This window comes from Haliaeetus albicilla, chromosome Z (genome assembly GCF_947461875.1).
Source record: "Haliaeetus albicilla chromosome Z, bHalAlb1.1, whole genome shotgun sequence".
Classification (NCBI taxonomy): domain Eukaryota; kingdom Metazoa; phylum Chordata; class Aves; order Accipitriformes; family Accipitridae; genus Haliaeetus; species Haliaeetus albicilla.
Genome location: NC_091516.1, coordinates 21,984,670 through 22,007,884, shown reverse-complemented (window position 1 = coordinate 22,007,884; position 23,215 = coordinate 21,984,670). Strand labels below are relative to the sequence as shown.

General features: G+C 39.1%; 1 protein-coding gene across 19 annotated transcripts in view; it reads left to right on the top strand.

Moving 5' to 3' along the window:
• The window catches only part of MPDZ (multiple PDZ domain crumbs cell polarity complex component), a 99,732-nt gene that overhangs the window by 11,306 nt on the left and 65,211 nt on the right, over positions 1-23,215 (top strand). For 18 of the 19 annotated variants that reach the window (XM_069776127.1, XM_069776144.1, XM_069776142.1 and 15 more), the window contains exons 4-11: positions 7,199-7,420; positions 8,383-8,522; positions 10,571-10,784; positions 12,735-12,863; positions 14,081-14,284; positions 17,874-17,988; positions 20,395-20,483; positions 22,154-22,349. In XM_069776127.1, the coding sequence (XP_069632228.1) occupies positions 7,199-7,420; positions 8,383-8,522; positions 10,571-10,784; positions 12,735-12,863; positions 14,081-14,284; positions 17,874-17,988; positions 20,395-20,483; positions 22,154-22,349 (1,309 nt within the window). The remainder of the gene's footprint in view (positions 1-7,198; positions 7,421-8,382; positions 8,523-10,570; positions 10,785-12,734; positions 12,864-14,080; positions 14,285-17,873; positions 17,989-20,394; positions 20,484-22,153; positions 22,350-23,215) is intronic. The other variant, XM_069776137.1, reaches the window with a different exon arrangement.

Genomic DNA, 23,215 nt, shown 5'->3' with positions numbered 1-23,215 from the left:
GGCAGTCATGTTAAAGAAATCGCATTTCTTGGCATTGTCAAAGGCTGAGTTTTGTTCAAGGACACCCTTTAGTTTTCTTTTTATGTCTGCAAAGGTGCTGTGCTCTTGAAACTCTTTAAACTACGGATTGGTGAAAGCTGCAAGGCATGTGAATAGTGACCAGGCTTTTTGGCCAAGCTGTGCCAGACTGAGGAAAGAGACAAGTTGTTTTCCAAGCACTTGCAGTCAGAGCTGTGTTTGAGACAGGATGACAAGTGGTGTTGGGCTGTGCAGTGACTAGGTATTGCAGTCTCTACCCACTCAAGACTAAGATGGCTGAGTTTTTGTGATGTTTCACGATGAGCTGCACTGAAAGTTGAATGGGGGCCTGTTTCTTCTCAAGGTGAAGTGTAAGTGACAGTCTGTTAAACTGCTCCTGTGTTTTTAATTAGTTTATGAGTTTTTAAAAAGCTACAAGACTATTGGAAAATTCTCAGATGGCCATCTTTAAGGGAAGTGTTGGTTCAAAAAGAGGATGAGAGTAGAGCAGCAATAATAGCAATTTACTTTCTAAGTCAAACTGATTCCTTGCAAGCATCCCAGCAGAAGTAGGTCACTGAGTGAGACTTACTTGTGTGCCTATAGTGGCCTGAATAAATTTGAGGGTAGGCCATATTCCTGTCTTGAGGCACTGTGTCTGGAAGGTGTAAAGATGATAATGAGAACCCCATCTTACATTTGTGCAGTGAGTCTGGAAAATGAGCTGGCAAATCTTGTAAACATCTGTCATGTTTTCTTAGGAAAAAATAGGATACAAATACATAGTTTTGGCAGCCAAGTATTCCTTGCATTCCAGTGAGATACTACCATTTTTTATGGTCTAAATAGTAGACTTCCTTTTCTTTTTTTTTTCCTACAGATAAATGATCTTTTAAGCACCAAAAGATCTGAAAAACTGTGTTTCTGCACGCATGGAGGTGTTTCAGATTTGCCATCCCATTTCTGTAAAAATTCTGTGAGTTAATTGGAAATTGATCCCCTTCATTGTTGTTGTGTACTTAATAAAAGCTTCTTGAATTCGCATTTGTGTTACATGCAGTAGTGTGGACTGAGCGGTAGGTTGCTTCATCTGGATGTTGGTGAGGCATGATGCTGAAGTCAGCAATTCTGATGCTTTGGGGCTTATTGGTAGGTGCTTTGAAGTTTTTTTCTTGAATGAGCGAGCAAAATTTGTTTGCAGTGCAAATCTGTCATTGCAAAGTTGAGAACTAGAGTGGGAAAAGTCTAGGGACAGCAAAGGGATGTTTTTTTGAGAATTAGTGTCCTGACTTAACTAGTTGCTTCGGTTGAGAAACACTGAAGGAACTTGGTTTTTTTCTGCCTCTGTCTATCCTTATTTTTCAGTGAGTGCTTGTCTTGTCATGCTGAAGAGCTGTCTTGTTGTTTGAAGATAAGGGAGTGACAGAAAAGAAAAATAGATATTGTGATGTTTTGAACTTTTCAATGGTGTTTTCTTTTCTTTATAAAATATTTTAAAGAAAATACTCAGATGGTGATGCAGTCCTGTCCCGCTTCTCTTCCTTTCCTTTTTGTCTCTCCCTTGTCCACCACTTCCTCCCCTCCTCCTGCCATCTCCACTCCACTCAGGGCTGTGCCAGAACAAAATACGCTTCCCTTGGCTGGGCTGCATTCCTCAGATTTTTTCTGCATGTGAGTTTAATTATAGTTTTTTGTTCATGGTGCAGTAGTGGGGAAGAGTCCCCCTGCAGAGCAGAACTTAGTGGCTTGTGTGGGATAGCTGGGTGTCAGCACTAGAGTGGATATTGGGAAGAAGTGGAGAAACTGTGTCTTTTCATACCGCCTGTGAACACTGGCTTAATTTTGTAGTTTGCACAAATAGAGGAGACCTTTAATTCTTATCCTGAATCCCGTTCTGCAACAACGCCGTTTGCTCTGTGTTTTGAAGCAAAATGCTTATAAGAGATGCTGATTTGGGATCTGCTTCATCCGCCAGCAGGGCAGTGCTGGAGCAGTGCTGGTGCCAGTGCCAGTGCCTGTTCCTGGGGTTCCCCGGGGGCTTTTGCTGTGGCACAGGCAGCATGTCTGTGGGGAACGCCGGGCAGGGCAGGGCACTGGGCAGTGCTGTCCCCGCTGCTGGCTCCCTGCAGGGCTCGCATGGCGGCTGGCTTGCGCTTCGTCACTTCAAGTGCAGTCGCTGCTGCAGCTGACCTTTTTGCCACTCAGGATGCTTGCAGTCAGCTGAAGTACTGCCCTGTGCTTCTTGGGGTCTCCAAGGGCCGGGGCTCAATGGCTGGAGTGCAGAAACACCGAGAATTTCTTCTTACTCAGGTTGAGACCTAGCAATGCTGATTACATTGCTTTAAGTATTGATACACTGCAGACATGGCTTGAGTAGCTCCCTTTTTGTTAAAAACATATTTTGAGCAACTGCATGTAAGCACTATTTGATTGCATTTAGTGTCCATCTGTGCAACTATAACATAAGTTTTATCATACTCAGTGGTATTTGTGAATTTTTCTTTTTGTCTTATGCCAAATTATGTCCACATTGCAGATGTTACATACAGTAAGGAGAAAGCCAATCAAGGAAAATTAGCGTAAGCCAAATTATAAAACAAAGCAATATTCTTTCATACGGTACTTACACAATCACAGTGCTATAAAGCTACTTCTTGATGGAATTATGGTGATTTTATTACTGCAAAGTAGTGCAATTTATATGTTATGAAAAATTTTTCATGCAACCACAAGAGCATCATCTTCTTGAGATTTCCACTTGTGGTTTATTGCTCCCCCTGGAATGACCTATACTTCTGTGGTTAGCAAGAATATAAACCAGTTCTTCTCAACTTTCACATGCTGTAAGCCTGTATTTTGGGGAGGGGGACAACAAGGAAGAGAGTGGTCGTCACATTTCTGCTTGTAATTTGTCTGGGGATTCTGAACTTCTACCTTTAGGATCATTATAAATGTCATTATAAAACAAATGTTTTTCAAGTGTAAGTGTGCGTGTGTGTTTCAGGAGAGGAGACATTCTGAAATTTAAGTTTTTTGCACACTCACGTACACAAAACTTTATTCTGTTAACAATTTGACATTTTTCTTAGAGTTTTGTTTTTTTCTTGGAGTTTCACAAGTCAGAAGCTACTTTATGTGAGGTAGGCTTCCTGTGTTAAGCACGTCCTCCACTGAACGTGTAGCTGTGTTTGTTTAAAAAAGGTGTGATGAAAATGAGGTGTTGCTATCAACTGCTGTTGAAGAGGTGGTGGTTGATACTGCATTGTAGCTGTGCTGTAATCACAGTTGAACTGAAGATTTGAGGTGAATCTTTTTAAAGTTCTAGTTAAACTGGTGTGGATTGGAGCGTCATCTTTGCCTTTTCCTGCTGTATATAGTATGCAGCACTCCTTTTCAGTGGTGTTTCAACCATCATGCAAATAAAAACTATCCAGTGTCTTCAGAATAATAGCGTTAATTAGTTATGCAAAATGTCTTAGAAAAACACGAACTTCAATCTTCTGGTTTAGAAGGCAGAAGGAATGGGAGTGGTCAGTCAATTCCTGTATGTTTGCAGTAGTGTCCTAGCTCATACAAGTATGCAGAAGGGATGAAATGTCAGAGTGAGAAGGTGGGCACTATATCGCCGATTTGAATAGGATTTGGTCTATGAAAACATACAATGTAAAACTAAAATATGAATCAGCCTGGTGCTACTTCTATTTTAGCATGGGGATGTGTGAGTTTTCTACCAGAGAGAAGCACGTAAATCCCTAAGGAGACTGTTGTATCTTAATTGAAGAACTCCTTCAAACTTACCTAGAGAAGAAAATGGCGATACTGGGCACGTGTTCAGGTGGAAGTTAATGTGCCTGTCACGGCTAGCCTGCTGTTTGAACATTACAAACAGTCAATGAGCTGCATAAAGCAATCTTCTGTTAAACAGTACTAGCAGAACATATGTAGAACATAGCACAGGATGGGTACAGAACTCCTCTGCATACTGAAGGTTGTGCTGTATGGGATATTGAGTGGCACAAGAAGTATTTTAGATTCAGAGAAGGCATATAATACAATTTAGCATAGGGGCAATGTGACATACTCAACAACCTTTTATTTTTGATGTGTAGCTTCATTTTTTTTTCTTTGCTGTTTGTGCATACAGGGAAGTGTATATTAAAGAAAAACAATATCATGATATAAACACCATTTGTATCATTCATACTATTCAAAAGATGTGGTGTTTTAGGATTACTGTGGCTTGCTTGATCTACTTTGTGTGCATTACATCATTTTTCCAGTGTTGCAACTTGTTCCCTACACATTTCTGTGTAAAGGAGTGTTCTGGATACAGGAAGAGACATTGACTTTTTATCCAGAGAGAAGCTTCACAGGCTGGGATTGTCTCTGTCTTAGCAGTCTGCACACTGTGTGGTAACATAGAAAAAACTTCAGTGAAATTCATGAAGGAAGGTAGAAAGGAAGTAGACAGTGGGATGGGCACAGCAAGGGTTCCTTAGCTAGTCAGTTTCTGTGTCTTAAAAATCTGTTACTGTTCTTTTTTTTGCCTGCATGGCTCTTTCTTTGTAAAGCAAAAGAGGTTCTAGCTTTCTGTATATAGTCTCAAATTTTGCTCTTAGCATTATTGTGGAATTTTCCTTCTTTGCCCTTTTTTGTCTTGGAAGATGACTGCACATTCCATTCAAAGCAGGGAATTCATGCATGGTTGAATTATATAGGACTATCAGTAATATCAGTGACCCTTCCCCTTCTGCCATCCCAAAGGACAAAACCTCAGGAAGCTCCTGCCGCATTAAAAGGGTCCCAAGACAGAGTAATGCTGTGCTTGGAATGGTGCTAAATGAAATTGAAGATATTTCATATATTTTTCTCCAGGTTTAATCAGATTCACTGGAGTCATTACCACTCTCAGCTGGTGAGCCTTGCCTACTTAGTTTGAGGTTACCACTCCAAAGGCTGCACCGAAGAGGTTATGTGAGCGCTCAGTAATCTACACTGGGCAAAATCAGTAGGTTTTGCTCATATTATGCTATTGCTTGTTTAGGCTAACCCTGGTGGCTTTACTTGAGCAGTTAGTTGGTGAGTTCTTTAGTGACTCCTTTCACCAAGCAAGCTCTGAGGATGGTAACCTTCATCAGGAAGAGCAGCTGAGTGCTGTTTTCTACAATGAACACTGCAATTTAGAAAATGAACATATATCCATGATGTACTAACATTTGTGGTATCAGACCCATATACTATGGCCTTGAGAAGTAGTTTGTGTTTGCGTCTCTCATGCTATTAGGCAGCCTTGTCTTTCTGTGGAAATGTAAAATGTTTTTAAATAGAAACAGTGCAAAACTGGCTAATTACAGTGGTGTTAGATACTTTTAGGAATAATAATTTGACCCATGACAATTTTTTGTGGGAAGGAACGTGACAGCAGAAGGTATAAGAAGATTTGAAGGTGGAGGAGAACAAGAAATGAAGCATGTTAATTGACCAAGTTCAGTGATACACTTTTATACATTGAAATGGATGACATTGGGAAGGTGGAAGTGAATTAACCTATTATATGGACTCAAGCAGATAAGAAATGCAGTATGGCATAGACTTTATTAGTTTCAAATCCATGCATATAATGTAAGGGGAAATCTTGCATTCACGGAACAGCAGAATTTGATTATGTCTCTGGGTGTTGTTACATGCAATGAACTGTGAAACAAGGCTTATCTACCTGTGCCTTACAGGCTTGCTGAAATGACTGTATGTGATTAAAGAAAGTGCATGTGTGCACATTTGGGGCATTATGATTTGTCTGAAACATAACCCAAGTGATTCCTCACAAATACGGACAGCAGAATGTAATTGCTGTGTGATGGAAATCACTGAGTTGCAAACATCCTGTCTTTCCTCTTTCCGTTTTTTTATGGCAGAGCAGGCTAAGTGCTCTTGAGGACTTTTCTTTCCATTGCTGTCTTGTGATATCTTTTCTGTAACTTGAGGGTCTTCCCAGGCACATAAGGTGTTCAACAAATGATATTTGTTCTATTGTATTTTCCTAAAGCACCCAGATGAGAAAGAATTGTGTGATGGAGAATAATACTGACCTTTTAATGACTGAACTGTTGGGAGAATGATATGATAAACTTAATGGCAGTAGCATGCTTAAACAGTTGAGACTGGTGCAGTAGACATTTTAGAATACATTTAACGTTTTGAAATTTTTTGTTGATACTTGAAGTTTAAAAATAAGGCTTCAAGGAAGGGGAATCCCAGTCTTTTGTATTGTGGTGCAGAATGCTAGAAAATTTGCACTGTACAACTATGAAGAGTATTCTGCTGCAATATTGTCCTAAATTGTGGTTAGTGTACCAGGCAAGTAAGAACCAGATCGATGTGGAGTAAAACGGTGCCTGTTGACAGTCAACAGGCAAGTGGGACAACAGCCAAATGAAGGCTCCTGCTTCACCTGAGCTTTATACCACCACCAGCCATTCATTAGATTAGTTGGCAGAAACCTGCTTGAAAATAGGTAATTTACTATGGCTGGGCAAAGCGGAGAATTTTCTTACTTTCTTTTCTGCTCTAACAGAATTGTATTGGCAAGGCTGTCTGTGTAAAGGTATGACTGTGTTTTTCAGATTAGCCTGGTAATTTAAGACTTGTTCAGTAATTCTCTATTTAATTCTAGCATATGTAGAGAGTCACATTGGCAGCTGTAGTGCATAGTGATGCAGAAACCCTGACCAGTGAAATTTGTTTCCTATGTAGCTGGTGAGGTTTCTTTCTTTCTTCATCAAAATACACATGCGTTTTTTAAAATTTTCTTGTAAAATAATTGGTAAATCCATTTAAAAAAATACTGGTACTGTACAGAAATCTTGTTCATACCTGCTTACCTCTACCATTGTGTTGGAGTACTTCAAGCTGCTATGCTGATACAATCAAAAGAATTTCAGGCAGCTTATGGAAAAGAATTTTAGATAATTTTCATCAGTTTCTTTCATGTTTTATGCAGATAATTCACAACTTCAATAATAAATATCAAAGATAATTTTTCTTTTTAAGATGTCTTTTTAAAATTGCAAGTTGGGATTTCAGATGTTTTTAACAAGCAATTGGCCTATCATGATGCTTTTGGCTAAGGAGGAGGTTTCTGCTGTGTCTGTAAATCTGTGTTGCCATCAATCTTTTACAGGTAAATATTACACCTTCTGTACATTCCACTGGTGAATTCCCTCAGCTTCTCCATCATGGTGTGAACGTGGGGTCCTTGCCACATAATGAGCCATATTTGTTGGCTCACCAGAATGGCAACCCAGCTAATGTGCTAGAAGCATCGATGAGATCCATTACTCCTCAGGTTAATGGGAAGTCTTCTAGTGATGACTTTGAGCAGCTGATCAGAAATATGTCCCAGGTAGGCATGTCATCTGGTAACCATGAAATGTGGATCACTGATTATGTAGAAGATGAAAATATATGTAGGTTTATTTAAAAGCAATTTGAGTTATTAAGCAAACCAGAGCTCACTTGCTATGTAAAACAAAACCAACCTTTTAATTTGAGGAGCAATTGGTAAATGAGAAAACAGTTGGAAAAGTAGCCTTGACATTGTCACTGCTGAGTTACTGTCCTTGGCTGGGCAGTGTGCCTTTCACAGATCAGCATGCCATTATATTTCCATGCTCATTGTAGGACTGCCGCGCTGTGCATGAGGGAAATGCTTTGTCAGAGCATGCTCTTGTATGCATAACTAATGAAAGCTGGTTCTGTGACTTGATTGGAAATAAGATGGAAAATTCCTTTTTGGCCTTGCTACGCATTGTTCTGTAGTCTTACTGCTTTCCTGTGGTAGGCAGAAATGGTGTATGAGTCCCTTCAGTTAATGGAGCTGAGAATGGCCAGGCATATATTCTAGCATTTTTCTAATTAACCTGTAATAGAGCCAGATAGGGGAAGTTTCCTGCTGTTCTCCTGGAGAGCCTTTTGCATGGTCCTACTTTTTTCCTCTTTCTGAAATTTGTCCTTTTTCTGGTTCTGCTTGAGAGTTGGCCTGTACCCTCTAAAATTTTATAGACACATACATCCTAGTTTAGTCGCTACTAAGCCTAAACTCTGTATATTTAGTTGTTGTTGTTTCCTGATTTCCTCTTCTGGACTGTAATAATCTTTATTTCTCAAATCTTTAATATTGTCACTTTTCTGGATGATAGCAAGAAATTGGAAGTGAACAACTATGTTTCAGTTATTAGCTGGTATAGCCTTGTTCAGCTGTAGCCGTCAAATTAGAAACTCATTTCCAAGTTGTTTACCACATTCATTAATGCTGCTATTCAACATTTTTAACATTTTTAGCCTTTTTTTTCTTCTACTGAACAGGGTCGTCTTGTTGAGACCATTGAGCTTATTAAACCTTTAAGTGGTGGTCTGGGCTTCAGTGTTGTGGGACTCAAGAGTGAAAACAGGGGAGAACTAGGAATATTTGTGCAAGAAATCCAGGAGGGAAGTGTGGCACATAGGTAAGAGCACTACTGGAATATTTTACCTTGCCAAGTGTTAACTTGACGCTGCAATTTACTTGTGTTACTGCTGTTGTTTTTGTGGTACAAGGGCATGTTTCTCTCGTGTTCTAAGCCATACATCATAGCAGATTTAAAATTACTTATCACTACAATTTATGTAATGTTGGAACAGGGCAGCATATGATCTGTTCTGAATTTCTAGAAACTACAGATGTAGTTTCTCTGTGGTTTGTTCATAATATCTCCTTTCCAACAGGGAGAATGGGGAGGTTACTGTTCTGTGTCATGGCTTTTAAAGCTGAAATACAGATTTTGCCATCCTTGAATGGACCTCCAAAAAATTTGGTGCAAAAAAAATTGCTTGTAACTAGCAGGGTTGTTTGTTAGGTAGGGTCGCACTGAGCAGGTGTGAAACCCAGCACGCAAGGCTTGATCTAAAGTTGTTGGACTCTTAAAAAAGAGATGTTCAGCTGGTATTACCAGAAACTCAGCAATAATAATAGCTTGCTGAAAGTTTGTTTTAGACTCTAGTCCTGATTTCACAAGTAGCGCTGAGAGAAATGGATTTCTGCTGTAAGAACAGCCTGAGGGAGCAAATGAACTCAGTGGTGAATGGCAGCAGCACTGGTTCACTGCAGTCTGGTGGGGTGTATCTCTGTTTGTGGATTTGCTGATCAGGATCCTGGCCAGAGCTGCTTCGTGGTGTACTCTGTATGTTGTGTGAGGTGGCTAAGTCATCTCGGTGCTATTTCTCACTGTGCTGTAGGGAGAAGTGTTCTGATGATTTGTGGTCTGAACACTGTCCTTTTAACAGAGGGCAGAGTGTGGCCTACAGAGTTAAATCAGTTATGAAAAGTGGCATGCTTTATGTCATTACATTATTTTTTAATCTGCCTAAATTCTACTTACTTTTTTTTTTCTTTCCCCCCCCTCTTCCCCTTCAAGAGGTCTTTGCTTTTACTTCTCTTATTCCATGGAGTTGAGACCTATCTTTACTGAATCAGGGCCTGCCTGATTCACTGATGAGAAGAGAAACATTCAACAACTGCTACAGGGCTCATAAATCAGAAAGGCCCTGGCCATAATAAGTCTTCAAGAGCACTCTGAAAAACAGTTCAAATTCACAGTCAAAATATTATGGGTTGAAGCTAAATAGTGTTTTTCCTGAATGCTGTTGAGTATCTTGGCTTCTACACTGTAGGTACTCACAAAAGCTGGTGTAATAGGGATCCTTGTTTTTGTTGCTGCCCTTTGTTTTCAAAGCATTGCCACTTTGGGATGTCAAAGACAAGATTCCAGAGTTTTTGCTGGTTTGTTGCAGAAGCAATAGAAGCAGTGGAGGAGGCAGAGGGTAACTCATCTGTGTAGGCTTCATACACTTCCTTTGAAGTAGATCTGGGGAAGGGCTCAGTATGTTATTTTACAGTAGTGCTTCCTTTTGTCAGAAAGTAAAAAGTTATTTTTTAATTTGTTAAGGGCTTTTTTTCCACTCCTTTAAAAGAGATCTGTTTTATCATTGTTGTCCTGTTTCTCTCTCTGCCTCCCATTCTTTTTTCTTTTTTTTTCCCCTGGTTTTGTGCAAAACAAAATTTATTTCCATAACATCTTGATGAAAGTGTGTTCCACTCCATGGTTTGATGAATATTCAGAGTGGGTGCACTGAACAAAGTGGAGCACTTGGTCTGTTAAGCAAGAGGCTCAAAGTCAAGAATAAACATAAGTTCCCAGGCTATAGTTGGGAGCGACTGAGATCTAACGTGCTTAGTCTCGCATGGGGGTCCAGGGAGAAGAAAGCTAGCTAGGGGGTAGTAGCGAGGGGAGAGTGGCAGTGGGATTAGCTTCAAAGGAAGCGATCACCAGGGTGCCGCATCAGCTCCTTTCAGCAAAACTGCAGGGAGAGATTAAAAAGTGGGGGGAATAGAGAACAGGTTATTAAAAATACTGGAAAATTGTCAAAATACTGTAATTTCTGTGGCAACACTTCTTTGGTTTTTCTTGTTTGTTTATTTTGTCATCCCCCTTCCCCGTTTACCCATACGTGACAGAGATGGAAAGCTGAAGGAAGCAGATCAAATCCTTGCTATTAACGGACAAGCCCTTGATCAGACAATTACACATCAACAGGCTATCAGCATCCTACAGAAAGCAAAAGATAATGTCCAGCTAGTTGTGGCCAGGGGCACTTTCCCTCAGCTCATCAGTCCTGTAGTTTCCCGGTCTCCATCTGCTGCTAGCACAGTTTCAGCCCATTCCAACCCGGTGAGTATACCCCAAACATCTGTGTATTCAGTTCTGGGCATGTATGTGTTTGCTGCATCTAGTATTTTGAGACTTTTTTTTGTAACTTGTTTGTACATTTCTTTCACAGTCGTTGAGTTTTTTCTTCTGTTTATCTTTGTTGTACACTTTCCTATGCAAAGACTAGAAAATATTCAAGGTTGCTGATGGGGGGCATCTTGATCTTGGACATATTCCTTCTTCCCGTCTGCCAAATTCTGTGTATCCACCAATGCAAATGCAGCATGTTTACCTTACTATATGAAGCTTTATTTTGAGGTAGCAGGAAATGGGATCTTTTTTGCTCTTCGCCTTCTGCTTGGGCAAACAAAAATTTTTGAAGCATTGCAATCTGATCTGCACCACCAGCTGGATGGGTGCTTCTCTGTTTGTTTCTCTGTTGTCTGTTAGTGGTGAGACTCAAGTAATACACCAAGAGAGAGCCATCAAAATGCCATGTGTAGGGACATTCTTTAGTACCCCCATAAAACAGCTCTGCTACATTTCCTTTCCTTTGAAAGTTTTTGCACATCTAGGTGTGGAGAACATAGCTCAGAAACATGGTGATATTAACAGCACTTTCTCTTCCTGGTATCTTATTCATGTAATGGCCTGGTATGAAACGGCCTATCTTCAGTTTCTGTAGGTTTCTCTGTTCAGTCATCTGTGGCTGTTCTTTAAGGGAGTCGATAATCAGAAGTATACAGAGCAATCAGTCTGGAAAAAGCAGCTATTTTAGTGTTTATTTTAATCATAAGCATAAGGCCTTTAGTGAAGAAATTTCAGAATTATTCTTTTCTTCTGTGTGCAGGGATAAAGCTGGTTGGCCTAACATTTCCTGTCAGCACATAGCAGAGGCCTGCTCTCTTCCAGTATTCTTGTGACAGACACACTTCTTTCTCTGTGTGGTTGCCTCCATATTCTCCGAACAGCTTCCCTTGCTTCAAAAAATATTCCTTTCAAACCTGCTACAACTCCTTCTTTTTTTTATGCGTGCCTTTCCCAGTCCTTGTGTTCCCTTCACTTTCAAATGCTGGGGTAAGGCAGCTTATCTAGAGCCATTCTTTTTCCTTCAGGCTTTGCTTGATCATCATTGATTAGTGTTAAGACTGCGGATTCCCAAACAGGTACTACAGGGCTTTGAATTTGCAGTACCTTGATTATTCCAGAATAACTGCTTGTTTTCAAGATCCTAGTTGGTGGAGGACTAGCTGCGGTTTTAAATTTCAGATGAGTTTACGGTGTGGGTTGTTCTTCAGGAGAAACAATATCAGGAGCTTCCAGTCGTCCCTTCAGTACCGCCACATGTGAGCGAGCTAGCGTTCGCCTTTCTTTCAGGGGAGTTTTCCTCCTGTCAGAACAGGAAGCCTGCCATCAAAGCTACTTCTTTCCAGTGCTGTTGACATCAGACAATCCAATATCTGTTCATTACACAGGGGGCAGTTCTGCTAATGCCTACCTCGTGATACTGGTGCTGCTTTCAGCCTTAACATCTGAATTGGGTTTACGCTTCCTGCTGTGCTTTGTTACAATAGCTGATGTGAACATGCACTTACCTGAAGATTTTAATTTACAGTCCTGTGAGATTTCCTACCAGCAGTATTTTTCTCACTGACCGAAATGGGGCATGGAGGTCGACAGTCATAGGTTTCTTCTTAAATTCATTCTGCAAGTTCTTGAAAGGTCTGACCCACTACCCAGCTCTGGTTTGTACGAGAGAAATTCCAACTGTTACGGAATGAGCAATTTATTGCTTAAATATTATGTAATCTTATACCTAATAGTAATTGTTAGAAAGGGCCCATATTTCCACCTTCCTCCCACCTTCCTTTGTTCAAAAACATACCCAAGAAATAAGAGAAAATATTTTGCAAGTTTTAATATGTGTGTCCTTATTTTAATCACTTGCAAGCTTATATTTATTCCTTTTAGGTTCACTGGCAGCATGTGGAGACCATAGAGTTGGTAAATGATGGCTCAGGTCTGGGATTTGGGATAGTGGGAGGAAAGACAACTGGAGTGATTGTTAAAACCATCCTCCCAGGAGGGGTGGCTGATCAGGTAAATTCAACGTATTTTTCTGTTTACTGTTCAGCAAGGTGTGGAGTTACTCTTTATTTTTATAATCATGCTACTTAGTGGTAGCTTTTTTCCTCATAAGTGTAAAAAAGAGAGAGCAAGTGGTGAAATTTATCCTCAGTAAAGGTGTGTTTAGTGCAGGGGATCTGTGTGTTTGAATGCAAAAGCTGTATTAGGCTCTAAATCACATTTTCAAACCTATTTAGATTATACGTGTTTGGTGTAGATGCATTTAGACTCCTGATTCTTTCATGAATGTACTGGTTGTAATCTAGGGGTGGGGACACACACCAAACGCTTACTTGCTTTGCCCTGACAGCTATGCTTCTATCTACTGGGCTTAACTGAAGCTTGGAGCAGGCATGTGCCTTCATGTGTCTGCTTCAGGACATGGGCTCTGCTTCTGCCTGAAGAGATCATGTGAACTGCATTTGGTGATAATAGCTCATTTCTAGCTTCTCCGTTGGACAAGTATCTGGGGCTGTGTTAGTGATGGTCAAGGATTGAATAGACACAGAGACTGGTCAGTCTTCCAACCACAGAAGTGGTGGCCTGATAACAGGGCCTGAAGATGCATGGATAGGGTTTACTGCTGCACTCTTTCCATGAGCAGGTAGATGGGTTCCTTTTACAGACCTGTCTCTTTAAGTACTTTTCATATGGGCTAAATTCATGTGGAGCTTTTTTATTGATTAGAGGTAAATCATTAGGAGAGTAAACCAGTGGAAAGCAATATAAATAACTGGATCACAGTAAGGGAGAAAAGTATTTTATTTTGAAGTTACAGTTAATCCTGAGGGCCAGTTTTTAAACAGAAGTGCAAAGCTGAATATATGTTTGTATGCTGTCTTTGGAAGTGTGTTTGGAAATGAAACCTGAAGTTCTGTAATCTCCATGCAGTTGTTAAATACCAGTAGGTAGTAGCCATAACTATATGCATTTTTTTCTGTGCTCGGGTGACTGATTGCTTGAAAAAGGATGTCCTGTATATTTCTGGGGAAGTTTCTAGTAAAATTAGTGTGCCATTAGGCAACCTACTTTTCTTCTCCATGTTATCATGTTATTGACTTGGCACCCAAAAAGTCACCTGATTCATATATCTTAAAAGTGACTAAAGCTAGGTGGTCTTTTTCTAATTGTATGATACGTGGGAAAAATGGCAGGATGTTAGTAGATTTTTTTCATCATTCTTCCTCCAGCATGGGAGATTGTGTAGTGGAGACCACATTTTGAAAATTGGTGATACGGACCTAGCTGGAATGAGCAGTGAGCAGGTGGCACAAGTTCTGAGGCAGTGTGGAAATCGAGTGAAACTGGTGATTGCAAGAGGTCCTATTGAGGAGCTACCTCCACCAGCAGTCCCTCCAGGTACACCGGTACCCACCTCCACACCAGAGAAACAGGTAAGCAACAGTGAATATACTTAACTCACAGCAAACTTACTTCAAACTTCCTTTTCTTTCAACTGCTATTTCAATGTCTGTCCTGGTTTTGGCTGGGATAGAGTTAATTTTCTTTCTAGTAGCTGGTATAGTGTTATGTTTTGGATTCAGTATTAGAAGAATGTTGATAACATGCTGATGTTTTCAGTTGTTGCTAAGTAGTTTTTATATTAAGTCAAGGATTTTTCAGCTTCTCATGCCCAGCCAGCAAGAAGGCTGGAGGGGCATAAGAAGTTGGGAGGGGACACAGCTGGGACAGCTGACCCAAAGTGGCGAAAGGAATATTCCATACTATGTGATGTCATGCCTAGTATATAAACTGGGGGGAGTTGCCCTGGGGGGGATTGCTGCTCGGGGACTAACTGGGCATCAGATGGTGAGTGATGAGCAATTGCGTTGTGGCATCACATGTTTTGTATATTCCGATCCTTTAATTATTATTGTAATTTTATTATTGTTATTAATATCATTATTACTTTATTCCTTTCTGTTCTATTAAACTGTTCTTATCTCAGCCCACGAGTTTTACCTTTTTCCTTCTGATTGTCTCCCCATCCCACTGTGTGAGGGGGAAGTGAGTGAGCGGCTGTGTGGTGCTTAGTTGCTGGCTGGGGTTAAACCACGGCAATGTCTTTCACGCTTATGTTCTCAAAAGCCGGGATTTTCTTTCCCAGTAGCAGTGTTCTCAGCTGAAAGTCTGGGAGAATTTAAATGTCATGAGTCCACAATGCAAGGAACTATATGCTTGAAGCCTTTTGGGATCAAGGCTTAGGAGTTCCCTAAGTATGATCTGAATAACGTTTGGTTCTGGGTTGCTTGTGATTCTGAAGTAATACATTCGGAACAACTGAAGCCATGCAGTCTTTTCTTCAGACAGAGCAAGCTGGCTGTGTAGTATTTCTCTGCCTGCCTGTCCTCCTCCTCTCCAGGAACACTTCTTATTTCCATATCATTGCAGCTATCCATCAGACAATTCCTTCCTGTGCCAACCAGCACACAGATGCTGCTTCTTTCGTACATTACCTGGCATTGCTCATTTGCTAGACATCTTCCAAAAAAAGTCAGCCAGCTGCTACCCTTATTCCCCTGCTGATGAATGTACTCTCTGTGCTGTTACTCCTCTACAACTGTCAGCCACTTAAAAAATGCTGTAAATATTATCATGTCCTGTCAGCTCAAAACCTCTACAAAATAGGTCATTTACGTGTTTGCAGCAAAGGCTGGTTTCATGGGAGACGGGAACAGTAGTGGTTTGTCACATACAGTTATGACCAGATAAATTTAAATGTGAATACGTAGAGTAAGTAAATGACAGAAGAAAAAGGTGTTTGTTTTTGAGCCTACAACTAGATAGAATTTATGCCTTACAAAGAATTTCTTGTTTTAATTTTTCCTGTTGTTTTTCTAGATATTTTCTTTCCAATTACAAATTACATTTCAGATAGGTCACTTTGGAAGAAAAAAAGCCTTAGTAATTTTTGTATGATTACTGTTATTTTGCCTCTGTTGATTGCAGTGGTACCTGCGGAAAACAAAAGTATATTCATCACCTTTTTTGTGGCTATAAGGCAAAGAAAGTTATTCTTGACATGGAGACTTCTGAGCATCTAAGAGGAGAAACAGACTGGTACTGCTGTGTCTCTACAGCACTCAGAGTGCTGTATTTGGCTGTGTTTTAGATAAAGGGATCAGTGTTTAGCCTGAATATTACTCATCTGAAAAGCAGCAATCTCAAAAGAGAAGCCAAATTTAGTAATTTCATCTGTCTATATTTCTTCAGTATTTGGTTTTTTAAGGTTATATTTTGCAGTGTTGAAGGCCATATCTGCAGCTGCAGGATGTATAGGATTTCTAGTACCGAGGAAATAGCTCAAAGCTGCCAAGTGGCAAAATTTAACTTCTTGCCACCTTTGTCTCCATTTCCATCTTTTTCAATACCTCGTTCCTGGTGCATCTCTCCTGGCAGGAGGCAGGCTATTTTCAAACTGCTGCCTGCATGAAGTCTTGTTCTTGGCGGGAGCACCCAGTTAATGGTGCTGCAAGCCTCATTAATTTGGGTCTGGAGTGAAGATGATGATGGAAACAGTTTGGTTTGTTAATTTCTTCTGACAAATACAGGGTGGGTGAAGACTTCATGATGTTCTTGAAGTTATTAGGGAGAGCAGAATAGCTTTCCAAAATGGGCACTTTTCATCATGTCCCCTGTAGATGTCTATCCTGTAAAAATTCATGAGGTTATAGAAATTGGAGCTGTTTTTGAGTGGCATTACCTGTGGCCAAAATAATCCTGAATTATTAAGCAGAGATGTAGTTAAAGCAGTAGAAATTTATTTTTCTTGTGTTTGATTGTGGGTTTGGGTGGAGTTGTTCAGATAAAGAACTGAAGTCAGATTCTCTTTTGGCAAGTAGCATCATAGCTGTCCTGAAGTTGTCTTTTTTTTAGCACATGCATACTCATCTAGTTAAACTGAGTTTAGTTAGTATCTGCCTGTTTGCTATATTGGCACTTTAAAAAATACTAGCTGCTATTTGTCATGCAGAAGAGACAGAATAAAATAAGAGTATAGCAGGATCTTGATAGATTTGTACTATATCTGTGAATTCCCATTTTAAATATTTGCACAAATATTGATGTCCATATAAATACAATGAAATTGAAGCCTTGTATATGTAATCATATATTGATACATATCATCTGTGGAAGTGGCTAGTAACTATCTGCTTTAGACTGCTGAAAGATGAAAAATTTTTTAAAAAAATTTAAGTTGAAATGAAGTTTTATAAGTGTTTTTTTTTTCTTTGAATGCAAAAGCAGTATTGTTGAAATGGGATTTTAATATGTAATATACATTTATTAACAATAAAGAAATTAATTCATTACCCCCAAAATTCTTTGTTATTGAAATTCAGATGGTTGTAGTAGACATTAGCAGAGATTGTAATTTTTTAATTAGCTGGAAGTATAATTGCTACTTTTTAAAACAGAATTTTTAAGTTTTTCAAAATAAGAAACGTGATTGCCTCATTAGTAATAGCTTTTATTATGTTTTAAACCTGGCATGCATAGGAAAAAAATAGTTACAGTTATTGAAGAGGAATTTAAACAAAAAGAATACAAAATATATTGTGGGGTTTTTTTTCTTCTTTTTAATAACACAGCAGTCTAAAGCTGGTTCTGAGGAGGTCCCAGAAGGGCAGCAAGCTACATAGTCTAACGTTTAAGCATGGTTTGTGTAACTTACTGTGCAAGAGCCGCATTGTTTAATTTGTACAAATTTCACCAGTCATTTTAGTCATCAAATTATTATTTTAAAGGTTAGAGGGTAATATCCCAGGGGTGGCGTGGTGGGGAGGGCATGGCGTGCATTGCTTTACAGTGAGGAATGTTACCTACATCTAGTTTCTCTGCTGAACACCAAATAAGAGCAGAAGCAAAGTTGGTACTTTCTTTTTTACATTTGTGTCTAATTTTACTTGTTGATGACATCAAAGAACGTGGTGGATCTTTAAAGAAAAAAAGCTTCCTTTCTAATGATGCTTTCCTTATTAGGCAGATGCTTCTGTTGGTAGCTGTGAAGATAGGGAGAAATTTAACGTTGAACTCACTAAAAACAACCAGGGATTAGGAATAACTATTGCTGGTTACATTGGAGACAAAACATCAGGTAATGATCGATTCCTGCAGTTTACTATACAATCTGTTGCATGCTGTGATGTACGTGCATCAAAGACTTAATTTTAGTTTTGGTATAGCATCTCTATAACCCACCTTGACTATCTAAAATCTTTTTAAAGTTTGTAAAGAAAAAGGAGTTGTGTTCCTCTTGTGAGAAGGACATTCAAATTAGAAGCAATCAGTTTTATTATAAAATCCCACCTCAGCATTTTTAAATCAATTTTTATATTTACTCTTGGCTAAAGCTTGTGCTTACATGTTTTTGCAAAACAATTCTAAAATAGATTGAGCCATTTTTGTTAGAACTAGCTGGGCTTTTTAAATTACATTTTCATTTTTAGAAGGTTCTTGCAAGATAATACATTAGTATTCTGAGTAGTTTTAGGAGGTATTGTTACTATTTTAAAAAACAATGTGTAGAGTACTGCTGGCAGATCAAGAATGCCTTAGTGACTTCTGGATAGAATAAATGTTTGTTGATCTCTGGACTGTTGCAGCCAATAAATGTTTGTTTAAATAAATAAATACAACAGTGTTCATGTACAGTTGTGTATTTTTACTTCATAATTTCCACTGCATTTTTCAGAAAAATGGTCCAAAACTCTGTTAGCCCTGCCTAGGGTGAATTTGGCAACTGCTAGGAAGGGACAGTTGTTGAATGTGTTGTAAAACTTCTCAAAGAGCTGTTGGTTTGACTTTTACCCATGTATATATTGTTAGAAAAACGTATGGATAGAAATATCCCACGTTATTAGTGGTTTATAGATGTAATTTGTTGGCTTTCAGAAGCTGGACTAAATTTTAACTATCTGTTCCATAGGATAAGGTGGTCACAGTTTGTGTAAGTCCACTCTTTAGCAGCTTCCAGTTGAATCTTCAAAAGGCAAATTAAATTGTAGAACACATGATAGATCTGATAGTATATTTTAACTGATTTAGTGTTGGAGTATCACCAGTCTTTGATTTTAAATTACCATGCTGCATGTAACTGCATTAGAAACTATTCTTGCCTTCAGAACTAATTGGGCATCTGGCTTAATTTTGTGACTTAGCACTTAGTTAAAGAACAACTTTGCTGTCAGAGAAGCAGCAGTAAAACTACTGGACAACAAGATCTTTGGCTGAATCTTTCATGAATGACAAATAGCAACTCGTCATGTTACCATACAGCTGTTACAGTATACAAAACTACTTGGAAGTTAGTAAGACCAGCCATTTAATTATTCACAAAACCTGAGAAAACAACAAATTAAGAAAAAATGGAAAAGAATTGTTGATATTGTGACTTAAATATATTTGTAGTCTTATTCTTCCTAAGCTGAATATAGTCATTAGAGCAAAACAGATTTAGCCCTCCTTCCTGCTAACTTTTGTCATATTGAGGCCCAGTAAAAGGTGAGTTTCAAGTCTGCAAAGGCACTGGGGTGTCTTGATAGCTGTTAAACCCCATTTTGTAGTGGATTATCTTCCCATCAAATGTATTCATTTACAGTTAGATCTTTTGTTGAGAGAAACTGAGTTCTGTTAAGATTTCTGATACCAGTGGTACAGGCCTGTGACCCTTGGTCCTGATTTCATGCCAGTTCATGCTAGTATTTTTCTCAGTTTCACATAATACTATGCAAAGTGTGCATGTAGGACCTCCATGGATTTTCACTTTACTAAGCTGCTGAAGTTGTTTCAAATTCCCATGTGTTTTTCCTGAAACAGATTTCTTTTTGTAAAATGTCCCTTATATAGGTGTTTTGTATATATTACTTTTCCTTCTGATTCGAAATCAGTAACTGTCTAAAATGGTTCTGTTTTGGGATTTGGATTTTTTTTTTCTTTTCTGTCTTTCTTTTTGTTTTTATTAGATCAAATACTGACTTACAGGTACAAGTTAAAAGCTGGTTCAACAGTAAGTTGTAGTCCTGCTTGCTTATAATTTTCTGTGTTTGGTTATCCAAGCATGCATTTTCTTCAGCAGTTATTAAGTACCTAGAAAATAGAGAATTTACCAGGTTAGTGTACTCAAACTGAATTTTTTGACCTGCAGTTTTAAATCTGACCAAGAGCCAGAGAGACATTTTTTGTCAATGTTGGTTTCAACATTTAGATCAAAATCAGTTAGAATATTTCTTCTTTTGCAGCAAGAATTGGGAATTTGGCATTGTAAGATTTTGAATGAAATCTGGTCCAATGCAAGCTGATATTAATCAGGCTTATTCTTTAGGAAAATATTACGTGTTTTACTTAAGCATATACTTTCTTGATGACTCTTTCCATATCTTACCTGGAGATTGTGTTTTCTTTCTTTTTCTCCTTTTGGCTGGTGGCATTAGTTGGAGATTGTTGCATTGTTTAAATTGTTTCTTAATAGATTAGTTAATTTAATTTTCTCTCTTCATCCCAGAACCTTCTGGTATCTTTGTGAAAAGCATTACAAAAGGCAGTGCTGTTGAACATGATGGCAGAATCCACGTGGGAGATCAAATTATAGTTGTAAGTAAACACAGAAAGAAATGAGATGACTTATCTGTAAAACTCTACTGTAAGTTTTAAAGACGTCCTCATGTAGTACTTGTTTAAAACATTTAGGATTGGTGTTGAAATGGTGACTTTTTTTGACTGAGTATTCAATCACATTATCTTTCTGATTAGGCTGCCTGTGTGTAACCTGTGTTTCTTAAGAAAATCTGTATTGTATGTGTATATCTTACCAGTAGGAGCTTTGAGACTGCTTAATAAAGGCAAAGTTTCAAAGTTTGATTCAAATTAAGCAACTGTTTTCAAAATGGTTTTTTAAAGTATATCATTAAAATTTTAGATGCTCAGAGAAAGAAGAAAATATTTTCATGCATAAAATGTTAGTTGTGTGGTGAAAATCAGGTCATGAATGCAAGAACTACATTTTTGTGGCTGTCATAGATCTGTCCTTGCATTTGTGTGAACGCAGCACTAAGAACAAGTTATGATCTCTCTCCAAGTACAAATGTGCCTGCATGCTTGTATGTGGAAGTATATCTGGTTTTTATAATGATTTAAATGATGAGTACAAATTGCTAAAATTGATTATTCCAAAGTTTGATTTCTTCTTCTACTGCAGATGCAGAAGGAGGAAAAGATTTGAGTGACCTCAGACAAAAGAATAATAAACATTTATAAAATATTGTTTGCTTAAATGTGGAGGAAAAATTAAATAACGCCAGCTCATTCTTAATTACTTTGTATTTAGAAGAGCACCAGAGCTGGAAGAAGTTCAGAGAAGGACAATAAAATGATTAAGGGTCCGGGGAGAGTCATTCTTCATGCAGGAGGAATTAAAATAATGGAATACGTGCGTTGTATAGATAGACTGAAACAACTACAGGAGTCAAGGAATATAGTATTGTTGGAAGTATTTCAGAAATTAAAGGGCCTGAGGGGTCAGATGGAGAAAGAATAGAATAATAAGGAGTTTGCAGGGAGAAGGAGAATAAAAAGTGCTGTGTAGAAGGGATAATGGGATGAAATTGAGCAACGCCAAAGTCTTGAGTTTCAGAAAAAAAAACTGAGTTAATGAGATAACAGGGTAGCTTCAAACAGAAGAGGCCAAAATCTTTTCTTTAAAATATTAAAATGATGGACCAGAGGTAACATCTGGCTGGCTGGGACAGTGTTTGATTGGGAAATTGGACTTCATGGTAGTAGTAGACTGCACTGCGTCTGAGGTTACTTGGCCTCAGAACAGCTGTGCTCTGTGGATGGATGTCTCTCCTCACCCTTCCCTCTGCAGCTCTCCCAGCCATGACTGTGTCGGTTTATTCACCCAGTGTTTTCTCCTGGGAGGCGGGGGTGGCTGGAGTGGTTGAGCAGGCAGACTGCACAATGTGCCCTGCAGAGCGTATGCTGCATCCTCTACCACCTCACAGAGCAGATCTGCCTGGCCCCACTGTGGTGGGCACCCAAAGCACTTCTCCCCACTTTGCTGGTTTTTACCTAGCTGTGGGGTACTCCAGTGAAAGTGCTTAGTGTATCCAATGTCGTTAAGTCGTCCAGGTTTTTGTTCTTGTCCCTCCACTTGCTTTGTGCTCAGGCTAGCAGGTGCTGAGAGCTCACCATATTATTTTGCCCTGGACATCTTTTTTTTCTGGGTGGTGTCTTGTGGGCTGAAAAGCTGCTTAATCCTGCAGGTGGATGGAACAAATCTTCAGGGTTTTACTAACCAGCAAGCAGTTGACGTTTTGCGGCACACTGGACAAACGGTTCGGCTCACTTTGATCAGAAGAGGGCTTAAGCAGGAAAATCATATTCAGCCCCCAGAGGACTTCAGTGCTGCTGTTGAAAAGGACTTACTGTTCCAAACAATGGATAGTAGCACAGCCAAAGGTAATTAAAACTGGCTTTGCTTTAAAGTTGGCTTGAACATTTTTCTTCTCAATTGCAAACTGGAAATAAAATGGGCCAGATTCATTCCGGGTAGCTATTACTGATGGCAGAGCAGTTGTACATGAAGCGAGAATTTGGTCTACTATGATTTGATTAATCTTTTAGACACAGTGGTATTATTTGCTACATTTTCAAAGTGAGTGTTGAAAGCTCTGCGCTGCATTGCACTGCTGGCTGAATTGCTTCAAGACTTTGATCCTGCAAATCTTCAAATGGTAAGGAGGCAGTGAATGTTTTATTTGTGCTCAAGGGTGAGAGCTGCATTCAAGAGCAAAGAGATACCCTCCACAATAAGCAAAAGCAAGTCTCAGTTCCTTTCACTCTTGCGTATCAGTGTCACAAGCTCAAGGTATGAGAGAAGCGGCCTATATCTAGAGGTTATTAATAATCTGATAGGTCATTAACTATATACGTGTACAACATTCAGAAGCCAATGACCATTATTAATTTTGCTGCTGCTGAGATGAGATCAGTGAAGCTTACTCTTGCACTGTGCACATCTTGAAAAATATGTGCCAAATCTTGAAAGTGCATGTGTTTGAACAGAATATCTGCACAGAGGCTGGATGCACAAACAAATTTTTTTGAGCTATTTGTGTTATAGGTTGATGTCAGCAGAAGTGTATGAGAACTCATAGACTAAGGTGTAATCCCCGCCTCGCACAAGATTTTGAAAGACTCAGTAGTATGTTATCTGTATGGCATCCTCTCATTCCCACTTCTAGCAAAAATTACAGAGGAGATGCTCAGAAAGTACTGTTTCTCCAGCCTGGAGGTGTTCAATATAGATGACAGCCAGAAACATA